The sequence below is a fragment of the Dermacentor silvarum genome, chromosome 4 (assembly GCF_013339745.2).
Source record: "Dermacentor silvarum isolate Dsil-2018 chromosome 4, BIME_Dsil_1.4, whole genome shotgun sequence".
NCBI lineage: Eukaryota > Metazoa > Arthropoda > Arachnida > Ixodida > Ixodidae > Dermacentor > Dermacentor silvarum.
Window position 1 is genome coordinate 13711497 of NC_051157.2, and position 15017 is coordinate 13726513.

A 15017-nucleotide genomic window follows, 5' to 3' on the forward strand; every position below is an offset into this window, starting at 1 on the left:
TCAACTTTCCTATTATTCAAGCTCAACCTAATTAAACATTTTGTAGCAGAAGAACACAATGACAATTAACATATATTCGAATGCACACTTCATAAATAGAAGCAGTTCAACAGAAGCAGTATTATGTGCACTTAATAAGTAGAAGCAGTTAACAGTCTTTACACTTCAAGTCCTAATGAAAGTGATACCATATTTACTTGTATATTGAATGCACTTTTTTTCCCGAAAAATATGTGCAAAGTTGGGGGGTGCATTCATTATGAGGGGCCAAATTTTGAGTGATCTTTTTTTTCGTGGCCACCGCTAAAAAAGTCGCAGTTTCGCCTGAAAGCTGAACCATCCACTGCGATAGCATATGTATAGATAGCTACACAAAGTAAGGATAATAGTTTTATAGGCCGTATAAACTTGCATACATTCGCTAACTATGTAAATTATAAGCATGGGTCAGCGCGCACAGGCAAGCATGAACACATCACACTCGATGACCGCAAACACTCACTGTCAAAACGCTGGCATGAGGAAGCGCGGCAGCAACAGCGAGTGAAGTGACCTATGCGCTGTTTAACGCTTCAACGCAAACTGAGCGGCAAGAACGGAGCACGCACAAAAGTTATAAGCCGCCATCGCATTTAGACTCAGCCCCCGACGCAGATCGCTTTCAAGATAAGGCACGCGCTCTGAGGCGCTCCCTTCCCTACCCTGACGCCATGCATGCAACGGAATACGGTGCTTTTCCTTCCAGCTTTCCTCCCTCGAACGCGATAGATTGAGGCACAATCGTCGGCGCTAAAGGCAGAAATGCGCCTGAAGTGTTCATATAATTGCTATCGCAATAAAAATAGGAGACACAGCACGATTCGGTGTCCGATAGGGCATCCGATACAACCGTACCCGTTGGACGCCATATCAGACGCCAAATCGTACCTTGTCTCTCCTGCTTCACGGCAGCAAGTTCAGGGTGCATTCATTATGCAAGGGGAAAAAAAACACACTGCTTGATTGGAAAAGTGGGACGTGCATTAATTACGTGAGTGCGTTCATTATGCGAGTAAATAGGGTACACTTTATTGCAGCATTAAAGCACTGCTTCATACCTTGAGATTCACTGTTTGCCTCTTCTTCCTCCTCTTCATCTTCACTAGATTCACTGAAAGTTATCAGAAGCAGATATTACATCATGCAATACTGACAGAAAATGTTTAAGGGTTCACACCAAGCACAGTATGGTAAAGTTGAAGACATCATCATCATCATCAGCCTATATTTATGTCCACTGAAGGACAAAGTTGAAGACATATAGAACGGCAAACATAAGGAAAGAAAAACTAAAATCAAATGGATGTTTCAGTTCCCATTCGGATACCTTGTTAACAAATAAAACAAGTCCCCCAGGAATTCGTCTAAATCCTTGAAATGAATCACTTCTACACACACTTTAAGAATGAACACTGGTCCCTGTGGGAGCGCAAAGATCTCTTGAGTTGGTTTTATCTTTTATTTTTTGCGGTCACCATCGTACGTTGTTGACATTTTGTCATGTACAGCCCGAACCATAGGTTCTTCCATCAAAAGTTTTGACTTCACCAGTCATGTTATAGAGAACTCCCCTAATAAGTTTTTCACAAGACTACAGTAAAAGAGTAGCACCGAACAAATCAAAATCCTTACTTCCAACCGTTTAAGATTGGGTCAGAGGAGAAACCAATCGGATTTGCCAATTGAAATGAACTGGACCCAATTGGAACCGACTGGAAAATCCCCAGTTCCAACTGATTACGATAGAGTCAAAGTGAAACCAATTGAGTACGATTGGAGTTGCCAATTGGAATCAACTGGGTCCATTGGAAAATCCTTACCTCCAAATTGGTTACGATTGAGTCAGGGATGTAACCAATTGAGTCCAATTGGATTTGCCAGTTTGAACCAGCTAGGCCCGCCTTACATTCCCAACTGAGTCTAATTGGACTACCAATAGGAATAAACTAGCTAGAACGTAACCAACTGGGAAATCATACTTGCAGTTCATGAACCCATTCAAGGAAACTGGAATGAGTTATAGCTATATATGCATGCAGTACTAAGGCTGTAGCAAACCTGTTTCTCACAGCTGGAATCCTATTTAGGTTTGCTTTGTGGGGTATATATGTGTGTTGGTATTGCCCATTGGTGCAATTGTTCATTCGAACCAATTGGTTTCAAACCAATTAGCACCCATTGGGTACAATTGATCCAACAGAAACCAATTGGTCACGTTCCAGTTGGTACAATTGGTCCAGTTATGTACTAATTTACGATTGGAAATTTCCCAATTGGAGTCAATTGCTTTTTTTGACAGGGACAGTATGCCAATACGGAAAGGAACACCAGATTACGTTTTAAGCCAGTGATTTTCTATGTTCCAATATAGGTAATAAAAGTTTCACGAGAAGTATTTTTCAACATGAGAGCTATATAGCCAATAACAGTAAGTGAGGTTCTTAAGTATACATTTGCAGCATTCACTGTTTGATTACAAATTAGGTGTTCTCGTTAATATGGGTGTACATCAGATAGGCTGAAATGAGCTGAAGTTCTTACCTGTCAAGCTGTATGTTGCCATTGTTGTTTGGCTGGGCTGCTGCGGACTCCTGCTCCTTGCTCTCTGCGTCTGTGCTAGCAAGCGCATTTGATTCAGGTACAAGTGACTTCCTGCGTCCCATTGACGACAACCTGTGTGGAAAGCACAACCAAGATAAATTGAAAAGCTCGGCAGCTCACAAAGCAAATAGAGTAAACTCTCAGTTGTACGAACGTCGGTTTAACGAATATTTCAGAATAACAAACTTTTAGAAAGTCCTCGGCTGTTTTCCTATGCATCCCATGCAAAAATCTTTCAGTTAAATTCATTTCTGAATAGGCAATATTTCAGTTTAACGAACTTTATTAGTGGACCCGGGCTAATTTTTTAAATCAGTTCAACGAAGTTTTGCACTCAGCAGCGTTGGCGTAGCCGATGCCTGCGGCCCTCAAATCGCCCCTCCAGTGGCGGCGGTGCAACATCGCTTGTGCTTACAGTGCTGCCGAGGCAAAGCAGCCATGCAGGAGACGAAAACGAGCCATGTGTTGTGTCTATTTTTTTTTTTTTCAGCGGTTTTGTTCAGCTATCTTCGTTTCGGATAACAACAGCAGATTGCAGTTCACGCGCCATGCGCCCACTTTTGTAATGAGTTCGACGAAACGGAAGCGGTTGTCTCTATCAGAAAAGCTCAAAATCCTTCAGTGTTTTTTTTTTTTTAAGTGAGATTGGCTGCAACGTAACTGTTACGCTCCATAACCCATAACTCCATAAATTGCATTTCACACTTTTGGCTTGATGTCTGCTGTTCCCTATGCTGTTTCATATTCTAGTGAATATTCAGTTTAGTGAACTTTCAGTCAAGTGAACTATATTTCCTGGGATCTCGAAGTTCACTCAAGCGAGAGTTCACTGTACTATGACAGGCACTCATGCTGAGAGATGAACAGCTAGAACTTGCTATTCTGTGTTGTCTTAAGGCACAGTAAGAGCATTTATGAATTTGTAACCTCAAATATATACAGAGGTATTCCAAAACAGCTTTTGATGCTTGGGGAGTAGCTTGCTCGGTAAAACTGACGATCATGGACCTTATTCCAAGTGAATGGGATGTGCTTTGTTTCTTCTTCAATAAGAGCTGCACTTAAAGGGCAGTGGCACTTTGAATTTGAGTTCCAATTTATGACTCCCATGTACAGGCTTTGTCATATCACAGTCTTTAAGCATTTGTACCGGTCACAAGACTTCTCAGTTAATGGGGGAGCTTTGTACACTGCCAAGTGCGACCGCGTGGTGGCGCCACCGGTCGTAAAGGGCACTTCGCAAGCAGTGCAGCATCTGGGTAGGTTGGCTGATGTGTTACGATGGTGTTCTTGCTGCGGCTTTATGTGCTCTTTCTGCCTCGCACCATGTGCGGAGAAGCTCGAATAGTCCTCAGGAGCTTGACGAGCGATGCGGAAGACTTGTTGTGCCCCGCACTATTTACCCAGCTAAAGAGGGATGGACGAAAAGTGTCATTGTTCACTTTGCCCAGTGATGCTGAATGGTGCGAGAAGTGGAAACAGGCTATACCATGGCAAAATACTGGGAGCTTCTCATTCAACTCCCCGAACAGTTGCGTGTGCGAGAAGCATTTTCACTCAGAAGACATCATTCGTGATTATGAGTGTCGTACAATGCACTGTTGTGATGTTTGCAGCACAAAGAGTGCCTCCAATCCAGTGTAGCTCCGAATGTTCCAACCAGCTGGACCAACCAGGTGAACTATAGAATGTTCCAACCTGCTTATCGTTCACCCATTGCGTGCGATCACGAAAGTGATTGTGAAACCACGCGAGATCGAAATTTAGTTTATTTCCTTCACAAGTAAATATATTTTTTCATGTGGTGAAGGCCCATCGCTGTTGCACACATTTCTTCTTTTGACTGGTTTATTACTACTCCGTGCTTGCATGCTGTGGCTGCGCTGTTGAAATAGGTTATGACTTCAACTCACCAATTCCTTTTTGTTCTGTCATTTAAAGAGCAAACTGTTTAGTAAACGTTTAATTTCAGTGCTTTGCATATAACCTCAATCACGTCAACTCGCGTAAGGCTGTTCCTCACCAATAAACCACACAATGTTACTATGTTACTTTATCCAACTTTTGACCAAGTGACAGGTGCAGCTGGACATCTTGGCGATGCACTACACTAATCATTGAGCACTCTCTCAGGCAAATTGTGTGTGGTAATGACCAAGTCCTGCAGCACTTGTGTCATTTAACTGTTCAGCCTTCGAGAACAATTGGCGTTCAGCACATTCCCAAGTTTTCTGGTAAAGATTATTCTGGGCTGCGCTTCAGAGCTGTAATTAAAACATAAACTATGCAATATAGTGGGACTAATGAAGTGCACATGGTCGTTTTTGTAAAACCTGATAAAGATGCCTTTGCTGCCTATGCTGTGCTGACAGTAGCAAAAGTGCTGCAACTTATCGGGGAGCCTCAGGCGTAAGTCTATAGCGACGCCCCTACATGGAGGTAAGCCACGAGAGCATCGCAAGTGCTGCACGGTTGCTTTTAACAGCGTCTTCTAGCAAGCACGGCGGTTGCTATTCCGAGCTAAGCTGTGATGTCGTAAGATACCCGTAAGTAAACTTGTAAAGTAAGAGCTTTCAGAAATATTTAGGTGTGACACAGCAGACCACTTTAGGACGACGATTCCTTCACACTGCCAATACACTGTCACAAGAATGCGTCCTCTCGTTGCTCGAATTCTCTGCAAGCTATAATTTCATTGTGAAGCTTTGCATATATATCTGTCCATACAAGTGAGTGGAAGCCAATAATGTGAAATAGCTCTAAAAGGTGACTGCAAAACCATGTGCGCAAGCTCTCCTAGTAACGAAAACAGCCAAAGCAAGCCGATGAAACCTGCAGCAACCATCGGCTCCTTAGCTGCAGTGGTGCCTCTAGTGGCAGCTTCTGTCTCTAAAGCAAGCTTGGCCTGAAGTTTTGTGACCAGTAAAAAAAAAAATGTATTAAAGGACTCTGGCAAGTGCTTTTTTGTTTCTCCTGAAGGTGTGCTGGTGGTTTCTGGTTAGAATGCCTATGGGTGTACTAACTTAACACATCTTCCTTCCAAAGTAATCAATGTTTGCTTCTTACAGCAGGTGTCTATTAAAGTTATGACACTATATGTCTGTCTTCATTACTCGGCTGAAGTTTGACAGGGGCTGTACAGTGTACAAGTACAATGTGTGATGAGGGATATATGAAAAAAACTGATGCAACAAAAAGGACTTAGAGTGTTGATGTACTTGATAATAAAATGACGTTAAGAAAACTTAATTCAGAAATGAAACAAGAAAGACATACAAGAATAATGCAACAGTGCATGTCTTATTCATTGCTGCAACCCAGACGGAAAAGATCAGTCAAGCTGAGGACCAGACAAGCTAGTTTTGGCTAATGCAAGTTTTCTTTGTTGCGGCTGCATAGAATTTATAATGACTGCGTGGCAATGGCAGGCTGCTCACACTGGGCTGGCCGCTGGGATGGAAGCGATGCAGAGGATGCGGGCATTGCAGACACCATTGCAGGACATGACCGTGGGCTCCGGTTGGAGGCTGAGCACACACACTTGGCCCACGTAGCCATCGCTGTTGCAGACCCAAACGTCTCGCAGGCCATGGGCATTGAGGCCCAGGGTGGCCACTGCGCACGTGAACTGCAGTCCCGCCCGAGTCTTGCGGATTGGCACAGGATGCAGGAACTCTGGGGGTGGCCGCCGGTCTGTGGACAGCGCTGCACCAACAAATTCAGTCCATCAATGACTGCCTGCCCTTTGCACTGTTCAAATTTGAGTTTTTTGTAACACAGGGATCATCGGTATTAGATGGCTTTCAGGTAGCATTAAAATACAGGTTCGTTCATAGAAAATACGAGTAGTCAAATCTTGTGGTAACAAAGTTGCATCTGACGTAAAAATACCTTCATTATATCTGATAGTCGTTGTAGCATAGATTTGTTACGTTCTAATATTGGCAAAAAACTTTAGACTTACTTCATTCTATCTGATAATGCACTCTGTGTTCACTGCATTGAATTTAGGCTGTATTCTGATTTAAGCAATGCCAAATGAAGGTTTATCAAAGTAACCTCAATCAATTCAGTTACGGGGCTTCATCCCAAAGCAGCAAGCACACAGGCTATGAAAAATGCTGTACGGATTAATTTTGGTTACCTGTGGTTCTCTAATGTACACGGTGGTCCTTTCGAAAAATAAACGCGCGAGCACATGGCCTGCACGCTGTGGCAGCCGCTTAGAGCACCAGCCAGTGGCAGCAAGATGAAGTATGTCCACTTTCGACGTTATCTATTGGCGGCTAGAATAACCAGGCATGGCCGATAGGCAAGCGGTTGCTGGAATTATCAGCACTTGACTGTCGAGAATGCTATGTCACGCTGATGACGTGAATGTCGTTCATGACCTGGAAGTACCGGGCACGCAGCATTAAAGAAAGGAAGGGTGCCCAAGACAGATGACGGTTATCGTTGTGGGACAAGATAAGGCCCGAAGGGTACTAACTTTTTAAGAGTGTAGCGGGCATATGTTGACACTTCCCCATTTTCATTGCGCTAGCGTACCGAGCGCAGTTTGCTAGCAGCAGACGCTGTGCTGCAGGCCCCGCCCCTTGCGCATCCGTCTAGCATGGGAGGGAGTCGGCAAGCACTTGCCTAGCAGCCGTGCCTGGTTACTCTGGTCACCAATAGATGATGCCACAAGCAGATGTGCTTCCTCTTCATGCTACTTGCTGGCACTCTAAGCAGCCTCCGCAGAGCAGAGGCCACGCGCTTGCGTGTTCCCTTTCATAAAGGACCACCGTGTACATCTAAATTTTAGCACATGGGCATCCTCAGATTCCGCCCCCCTCGAAATGCAGCCACCTCCACAATCTGGAAACGAACCCATGACCTTATGTTTCAGTAGCAGAGCACTGTTTTTACAACCAATGAACACTCAGGGCAACCAATAATTCAACTTTCCGGTATGTTGACAAGCAAATATTGTGTCCAGGAGAATCACTTTAACTCTTTCCTTACGAGGCCCAAGAATATAGATAAATTTGATCAACAGTTTTTCAACATGTTGTGAAACGTTGCTGTTCGAATTCTTCCACAAGCAACGCCATGAACCATATCAAATGACGACTGCACTTTAACTTTTTGTCAGATTTGATCATTTTGGGCACATTGGGGAGTCTTGAAAAATAATACTTCGACAGGAGGTATCATGGAAACTAGCCTCCAGTGGCATTGGCACTAACTCAATCAAAAAACACAAAATTTGTGCTTCAGTCAACTCGGCAACATTACTTTTAAATGAGAGCAACAGTGAAGACACACAAGCTTCTGTCAGGTTGGTTAAATTTCCAATCGTCTACACCGTTTTAACGATGTCTCAAACATCGGTAAATGCTCAGGAGTCTGTTATTTTGATGATTGTGTTTGACTAATACCAAGTGCAAATTAATTTTTTTCTGCCATGGGCTGCCTTTTTCCATCAGCGTTTCAACAACGCATGTACAACTTATTATGGGCGATCCTTCCTACCTTGTGGAGTATTCACTTCCATAAAAGCACACAGTCGATTTCAGACCTACCATCGACAGAAGCTTGACTAGCAGTCAAATCTCATGCTTTCTGAACACCCACCATGCAAATGCCCTCATTCATTAATGTACAATACTGTTTGAGACTACTTTACTGTAGAGTACTGTACAAGTACTGTACAAAGCATGTGAAGGCTCCAGCACCAGTTGAAGGTGCATGAATAGAACAGCTTACCTGCACAGAAAAGCGAATCGAACACAATAATCAAGTATGAGGAGGCTCGTACAGGCTCGCCAACCTAACAACCATTGCTTCAGGAGCCTAAAGATTGCAGTAAAAAAAGGAACCAGATGCTTGCTGCAATGAGTAAAAACAAATGCTCTCTGCACAACAGGTGCTTACTCGTTTTCACATTTGCAAAACCACAGCTTTCTTCCATAGCATGGGCATCACTCTGGCTAATATTAATGCCAACAAATCTACATTTTTTTTCTTTTTTTTTTGATGGTCTGATTTACAGAAGCAAGAACTACGAGAAAGGCACATAATTTGTATATTACAGATTCGTTTTTACTCTCGGTACTTATACTAAAATAGCAAGTTATGACTCATTCATGCTTCTTGAGGTGCTTCCTTGAAGTTTCACATAATAATTCTCAAACCTTCCTTCAGCAACTATTCCATATGCTTTACTTCCATTTGAAACACCAATGATCATGATACAATTAAATGTATCACAGTACATGTTGGACTAATATGTCTTGAAATAAATTGTTAAAACATAAATACTATGGAAATGTGCACATTTCAAGCTTGCAGTGTGAATTTGCACACCAATATTCTATGAGTTCTAAAAATCTCCTACTCACCAAGTTTCTGCTTGGCTTCATTGAAGGCAACTTCCCACGAGGACCGTTTCTCCGTGGAAGGGAATATAATGGCTATGTTCTCAACACCCTCTCTGTAATAGTATTAGAGAATCCCATATATAGTCTCTGCATTACTCTGTTTACAGCTTATTGTTACACTGCAAGAAGCAAATTTGCTTTGAGCACGGTTGAGCCAAACACATTTCATGTACTTGGGACACTTACGGAGTGGTTACTGAGAGCTGCAAGTTCAGAAGCTGCAAGTCATAGCTTTGCCGCTCAGCAAGCTGCTTGTTCAAGCAATTTGTAATTTCTTTTACTGCATCATCCAGGGTCTGTGAAAAAAAAAAGTGTTATTTGTCAATTTATATGCATGTCAAGCTGCAATGGAACAACTGCGGTCTCCCTATTCGGAACAGGAAACTGAAGCACCCACAAGCAATCAATACTCCTGTGGTTTATTGAAAAATTATGTTTCTTGCATTGAATTCAGACTCAATAATATTACACCTATAAAAAAACCCAAACAAGACAAAGAGTTCACTGGAAAATGGAGACTTGAGGCAATCAAGATTGGCCAAACAGAGGAAGCCTCAGGTTGGAGCCAATGTTTCGACCAGGGGACTTGTCTTCATCAGGGTCTTGATAAGGACGATTTGTCAGGGCCCCGACAAGCACAAGTTATTTTGTCAAAACACTGGCTCCAAGCTGAGGCTTCTCTCGTTCGACCAGTGTTGATCACTTTAGTAAAAATGGCGAGTGCAAGTTATCTTAATTAGGTAGTTATATAAGGTGTGAGATACATTCCTCTTAAAAACAACTCTTTGATTAATGATTATTAAAAATCGGGCCCCTCAGTTCTCTTTCTTCTCGTTCTTTAACAAAGTTAGTCAAAAATGGAAGAATAGTAGGGAACTTCAAGGAACTCCTAAGCATATGCTTATGAAAGCTTTAGTAAGCTTCATACAACGATAGGACGCAACACATCAAGGAAAAAATTACAGGTGAAAGGAAAGAGCATCAGCTGTTTAGTGGCATTCATTTGAGCATCGAGCATCTTGGCTTGGAAGTGGCACACTAGACATCATTGGACAGAATACACCTTCCAGCAAAATCATAACAGCTAATGCTGTAAAGGCCTAAGCAATGCGGAGTACAAAACTTTGTAAGCTTTCAAAGTCCTACGATCCTTGCCACTGGTAATCAGTTATGCCGAAAATTATTGTAATAACCTGTCTTCAAAATGCTGGGAATGCATAAAGCATCATGTATAGAAACGACAAAGAAACAAAGAAGATGTAGAGAAGAGCAGCTACCTTCAAGCATTATGCAACCAAATGAATTTCATCTGGCATCAATATTATTGGTGAACTACAAAAAATGCCCTTTTCCTCTTCAAATTTTAGAGCCTTTATTGGTGCAATTTCTGTAGGCATTCAACTACTGCTATTTTGACCTTGGCACAACCAGAAGATTTTTTTGTATGATTTGAAGGTTCAAATTAAATTAAGTGTTATTGGCAAAGAATGGGGACTTCTTAGGACTTTTGAATGTCATCAAATTAAGACATGAGTTGAATTAGCCAAATTTCATTTAACAGAACTTGACCAAACGTTCAGACCATGCCAACCGAGCTAGTGCAATGCAGGTGCATGGTACTGAAACACTCCTTTCCAAATTAAAATGGTCACAATGCAGTTAAGAAAACAAAGGACTAAAAACCACACCTCACAAATATAGCATGGATAGCCAGGTGACACCTGTAACCATCTTAACTTTTGTAACTTGCCATGCTGATATGCAGTGTATTTTAATAATCAAATGCACACACGTGCAGACACTAAGGACACATAAAACAGATATGCGTTTTGCAATGTGACTACATGCAGACTATTGCATCAAAAAGGAATACATGGTATAAGCAGCACTTCAAACTACAGTGCTTGCTAGCTTGTTTGGGCTCAAATTTGCCCAAAAGTTGAATTTTGTGGTGGGTTTTGCCTAATACCATTCTTTAATGCAGTAATTGCAGTTTCCTCCAGAATAAATCAGAATTTTTCATTGTATGCTGGCGATGCCGGATATAGAATGTAGATTTTTCATGCAGTAGGAACAGTGCCATCTATCATAATTATGCCATGCCTAACGTATATATATAACACCGCACTTATGACACCTCAATTCACTGCTGATATGCAGCTAGCCAGGGCAGCCATGATTTACAAAAAAGGAGATAAGTACAAACACTTTGGGAAACTATAGGCCAGTGTCTGTACTTCCGTATTTTTTTAAGGGCTTAGAACAACTAATCTGCATCCGTCTTCACAATTTTCTTCTTAAACACTCCATAATAACCGATTGTCAATATGGCTTTACACAAAACAGGTCTAAGGAGCATGCACTACTTGTTCAAAAAGAATACATATTAAAGAATTTCGAGACACAGCTTCTAACTCTTGGCATTTTTTGTTGATTTCAGCACAGCCTTTGACTGCTTAAATCACAATATTCTTTTTGCAAAATTTGAGCACCATGGCATACGTGGGCATGCCCTCAGCCTAATTAAATCATATCTGGGTTCGCGGTCTCAATACGTGATCATTAATCATACTCTTCACAGATTCTAAGAATTTTGAATGGCGTCCCTCAGGGTAGCATTTTGGGGCCACTCCTGTTAAATATATATATAAATGATATCGCTATCATCAGTACCAATGCAAAATACATTATATATGCAGACAACACCAGCCTATTCTTCTCTTCCAACGATATACAATGCTCAGCAGACACCGCAAACAGCGAGCTCCAATCACTTGCCACATGGTCATCAGTAATTTACTAACGATAAACAAAAAGAAAACTGAAGCAGTACTCTTTGTCCCTAAAAGAAAAGTATTTCGCCGCCCCTCTTTATACCTCAGTGGCACTGTGATCGAGTATGTGGACACCTTCAAATCACTGGGGGTAAGGTTCAGCAGAGCTATGACATGGAATGCCCTTGTTAACAATCTTTCTCAAACACTTTCTAGAATCATCAGAATTACTTCACTTAACAGGCATATTTTACCTACCAAAACTAAGATTACTTTGTATGATAATTTTTTTTATTTCCATGTAAGCTATTGTCTCCTTGTCTGGGGCAACACAACGGTGTCTAACATTCTAAAACTGCAAACCTTGCAAAACAAAATGCTCCATGTGATTGTCAATGGGTTGTATGATTTGCCCACTAGGCATGTTTACCTACATTATAATATTGTACTTACCAACAAATTATTTGACTGCAGATTTGCATGCTGTTATAACACAATAACAGGAAAAAATGATTCATTTATTTCTCAAATTCTTCCACTTACATGTCGCCACTCATCATATGAGTACAGAGTACAGAGTCATTTTGTATTACTGATGTGTAGAACTAGCTATTGGTTTTTTATGTTAAGCTATATTGTGCCAAAGTTCTTGAATACCTTATTCCATGACCAACTAAATACTATGTCTTTGTCTGCCATCCTGAAGAGCTTTATTCAACAATCTATGGTACTGTGATGTCAAGAGCTTGCATGTTAACTTACATTGTACCACTCTGTGTTATAGCTTTACAATTACTTGCATTAATTATTATTGCCGATTATGAGACAGAAGTCTTTTCTGACAATCTTGTTCTTGATAAGTGCGTATAGACTTGTACTCAATTTTGCCCAGTGGTTGTTTTTTACCTTGTGCCTACCGCTGACTTGTAGGGGTAGAGGCCCGCCAAGCAGTGTATAATTCGCTGCTTTTTTCTCACCATCCCCAGTTTGTTTGTATGTACAAACTGAAATAAAAGACTTGGCTTGACAAGGAGAGCAAGCTACGTCAGCATTATATTGTCTCTGCAATAGGCATTTTACTTTCCTAGACTGTGCCATCATACATTTTTCACTGAGAAAACTGCTTTTCCAGTCCAGCATTGTAACGGATAACCTGTGCTTCTGATTCATGATGCGTGAGATTGACATGCACTGCACTTGTGCATGGCATTTAACCGGAACATGGGCATATTGTGGACCTGGGCAGTGCGTGTATATCATTTAAGCATTTCCAATGTTGAATTACCATTCATTTCGTCGCTTGAAAATTAATTTTTCTTACCTGATGAGGGCAGTTCAGTCGAGAGGCAAGCTCGGATATCTGTGTTATAACAGACATGTCTTCTTCCAAGTTTTCCGCTTCTCGTATGGCCCTTTTAAGTCCCACATCAGCAGCTGAAAGGCAATGTCATCTTTTAATGACAACAGAATGACATTCATCTTCAATAGTAACTACTGGTGAATGTAATTTCCTGTTTATTAATACTAAAGCAGGTAGGTCTTTCAAGTGTATTCGCAATACAATCAAAGAAGTTCGAAGCTTCACAGGCCCTCTAAAAGCAGTGCAGATGACTACATTTGTGGCTGTCATGCCTGCCGCTCCTGTCTTTGCTACATATTGTATTCTTGAATAAACCGCTAGGTTGAGAAACAGTGATTTAAAATTTCAACACCAACACAACTAGCCCAACTTCACACACTTGTGCATTTAAAGCTTGAAACAAGTACAGCTTCACCACCCTCTAAACATCTCAGTGCATCTAAACGGAAAAGTGTCACCTTGGCAAATGCAGAACATGACCTTGGCATTCACAAAGTTATAGTACCACCAATCCGAATTTGTCAATCTGATGCACTTGCGTGCTTTAATAATGCCACCACTATAGTTATAGATAGATGTAACATAAACTTATCCAATTTTCACACCACTCAAAGGACACCATAAGCATATTCAGCTCAATGCTGAAATTAACAGGTAGCACTACTGCAAGCGCTGGCATGAGCAAAGATAAAAGTGTGTCTATGTTCTCTTCTGCTATCCATAACAGTACTTGAAGATAAAGGAAGAAAAAACAATAGGAACTCACATTTTAATATGTCCAGGTTGTCAAGGGAAAATCTAAGTAGCAGTTTGTACTTGTTCATATCAAACACAGAGAATCCAAAACCAGCCGGAGAACTCCTGCACGAAATCAAACATATATCTTTTAATGCATGCTGATGTGTGTCCACAGAAATAACACTGGCTTTCCATTCTGTGATAACATGCTCAACTGCTTGACACTTCTGTGATGTTCTTACCTTAAAGGTTTCAATTGTATTTTATGACAAGTGCTTTTGTTTTTACTTTATGGCAGTGACATAGCTTTCTTTGGTATCTCAGTTTATCACCATGCTGAGCCTATTCTTTCCTGTATGTATTTATCTTTGCTTAGCATACAAATGAATCAAATTGCTTACTCAAAAGGGTTACTTGCCTATTATTTTCAGCAACTGTACTTGGCACTAATAACCTCGTTTCAGACAGTATCGTCATTAACTTATTAGACTCAAGAAACCACTGTAAAAATGAAGATTTTAGTACTATGTAACAGACAAGCTTATCACATATATAGCAGAGCATTACAGCACTAGTGCAGACAGATGACATGCAAACGGCATGACCTAAATGTGAACAGCAAGGTTGGAGGGCTGTGGCTGAGTGAAGTGAAATTACAGCACAACTGATTTCAACTTCATTGCGTGATACATAATTCTTTAGAGCTGAAAATTAATGCCCTAATTATTTGGCTTCCATCAATGCAAGCCTTCCTGTTTATGTGCCTTGAACAGGTTTCATTTGTCCATGATGGCATGTGCTAGAAACTTCCATATTTATTATCCATATGTGATTTGTCCAGTTCCATTTTATTTGTACATAATGGGCATGCTGCTCACAAAATTCATTTGAAAATTTTCTGTAAAAGAAAGTGATTGCTTACTAAAGTGAGGTTATCACTCACAAATGAATGCACAGCATATTGTGGCGTATAATAATCTACACAACTACAATCACTGAACCAATTGTTAAGCAACTCTTCAAACTCAAAGCATGCTGAAGTCATACGTATTACTGCAAAAGGATCAAAGTAAGCTTGTGCAA

At 41.1% G+C, this 15017-nt stretch overlaps 2 protein-coding genes across 3 annotated transcripts in view; one reads left to right on the forward strand and one right to left on the reverse strand.

Moving 5' to 3' along the window:
• Positions 1-15017, reverse strand: part of LOC119449474 (rho guanine nucleotide exchange factor 17) — a 157390-nt gene that overhangs the window by 13539 nt on the left and 128834 nt on the right. For both annotated transcript variants that reach the window (XM_037712656.2, XM_049665234.1), the window contains 7 exons: positions 13963-14057; positions 13158-13270; positions 9249-9358; positions 9024-9115; positions 6078-6345; positions 2581-2712; positions 1098-1150 (listed from right to left, as the gene is read on the reverse strand). In XM_037712656.2, the coding sequence (XP_037568584.1) occupies positions 1098-1150; positions 2581-2712; positions 6078-6345; positions 9024-9115; positions 9249-9358; positions 13158-13270; positions 13963-14057 (863 nt within the window). The remainder of the gene's footprint in view (positions 1-1097; positions 1151-2580; positions 2713-6077; positions 6346-9023; positions 9116-9248; positions 9359-13157; positions 13271-13962; positions 14058-15017) is intronic.
• On the forward strand, positions 11991-13117 carry LOC125944645 (uncharacterized). Its single transcript, XM_049665235.1, has one exon. The coding sequence runs from the start codon at positions 12006-12008 to the stop codon at positions 12570-12572; it is 567 nt and encodes a 188-aa protein (XP_049521192.1). The 5' UTR covers positions 11991-12005; the 3' UTR covers positions 12573-13117.

Excerpts from the sequence above, each read along its gene's own strand:
- LOC125944645 (XM_049665235.1), top strand. The coding sequence starts at position 12,006 with ATGACATGGAATGCCCTTGTTAACAATCTTTCTCAAACACTTTCTAGA.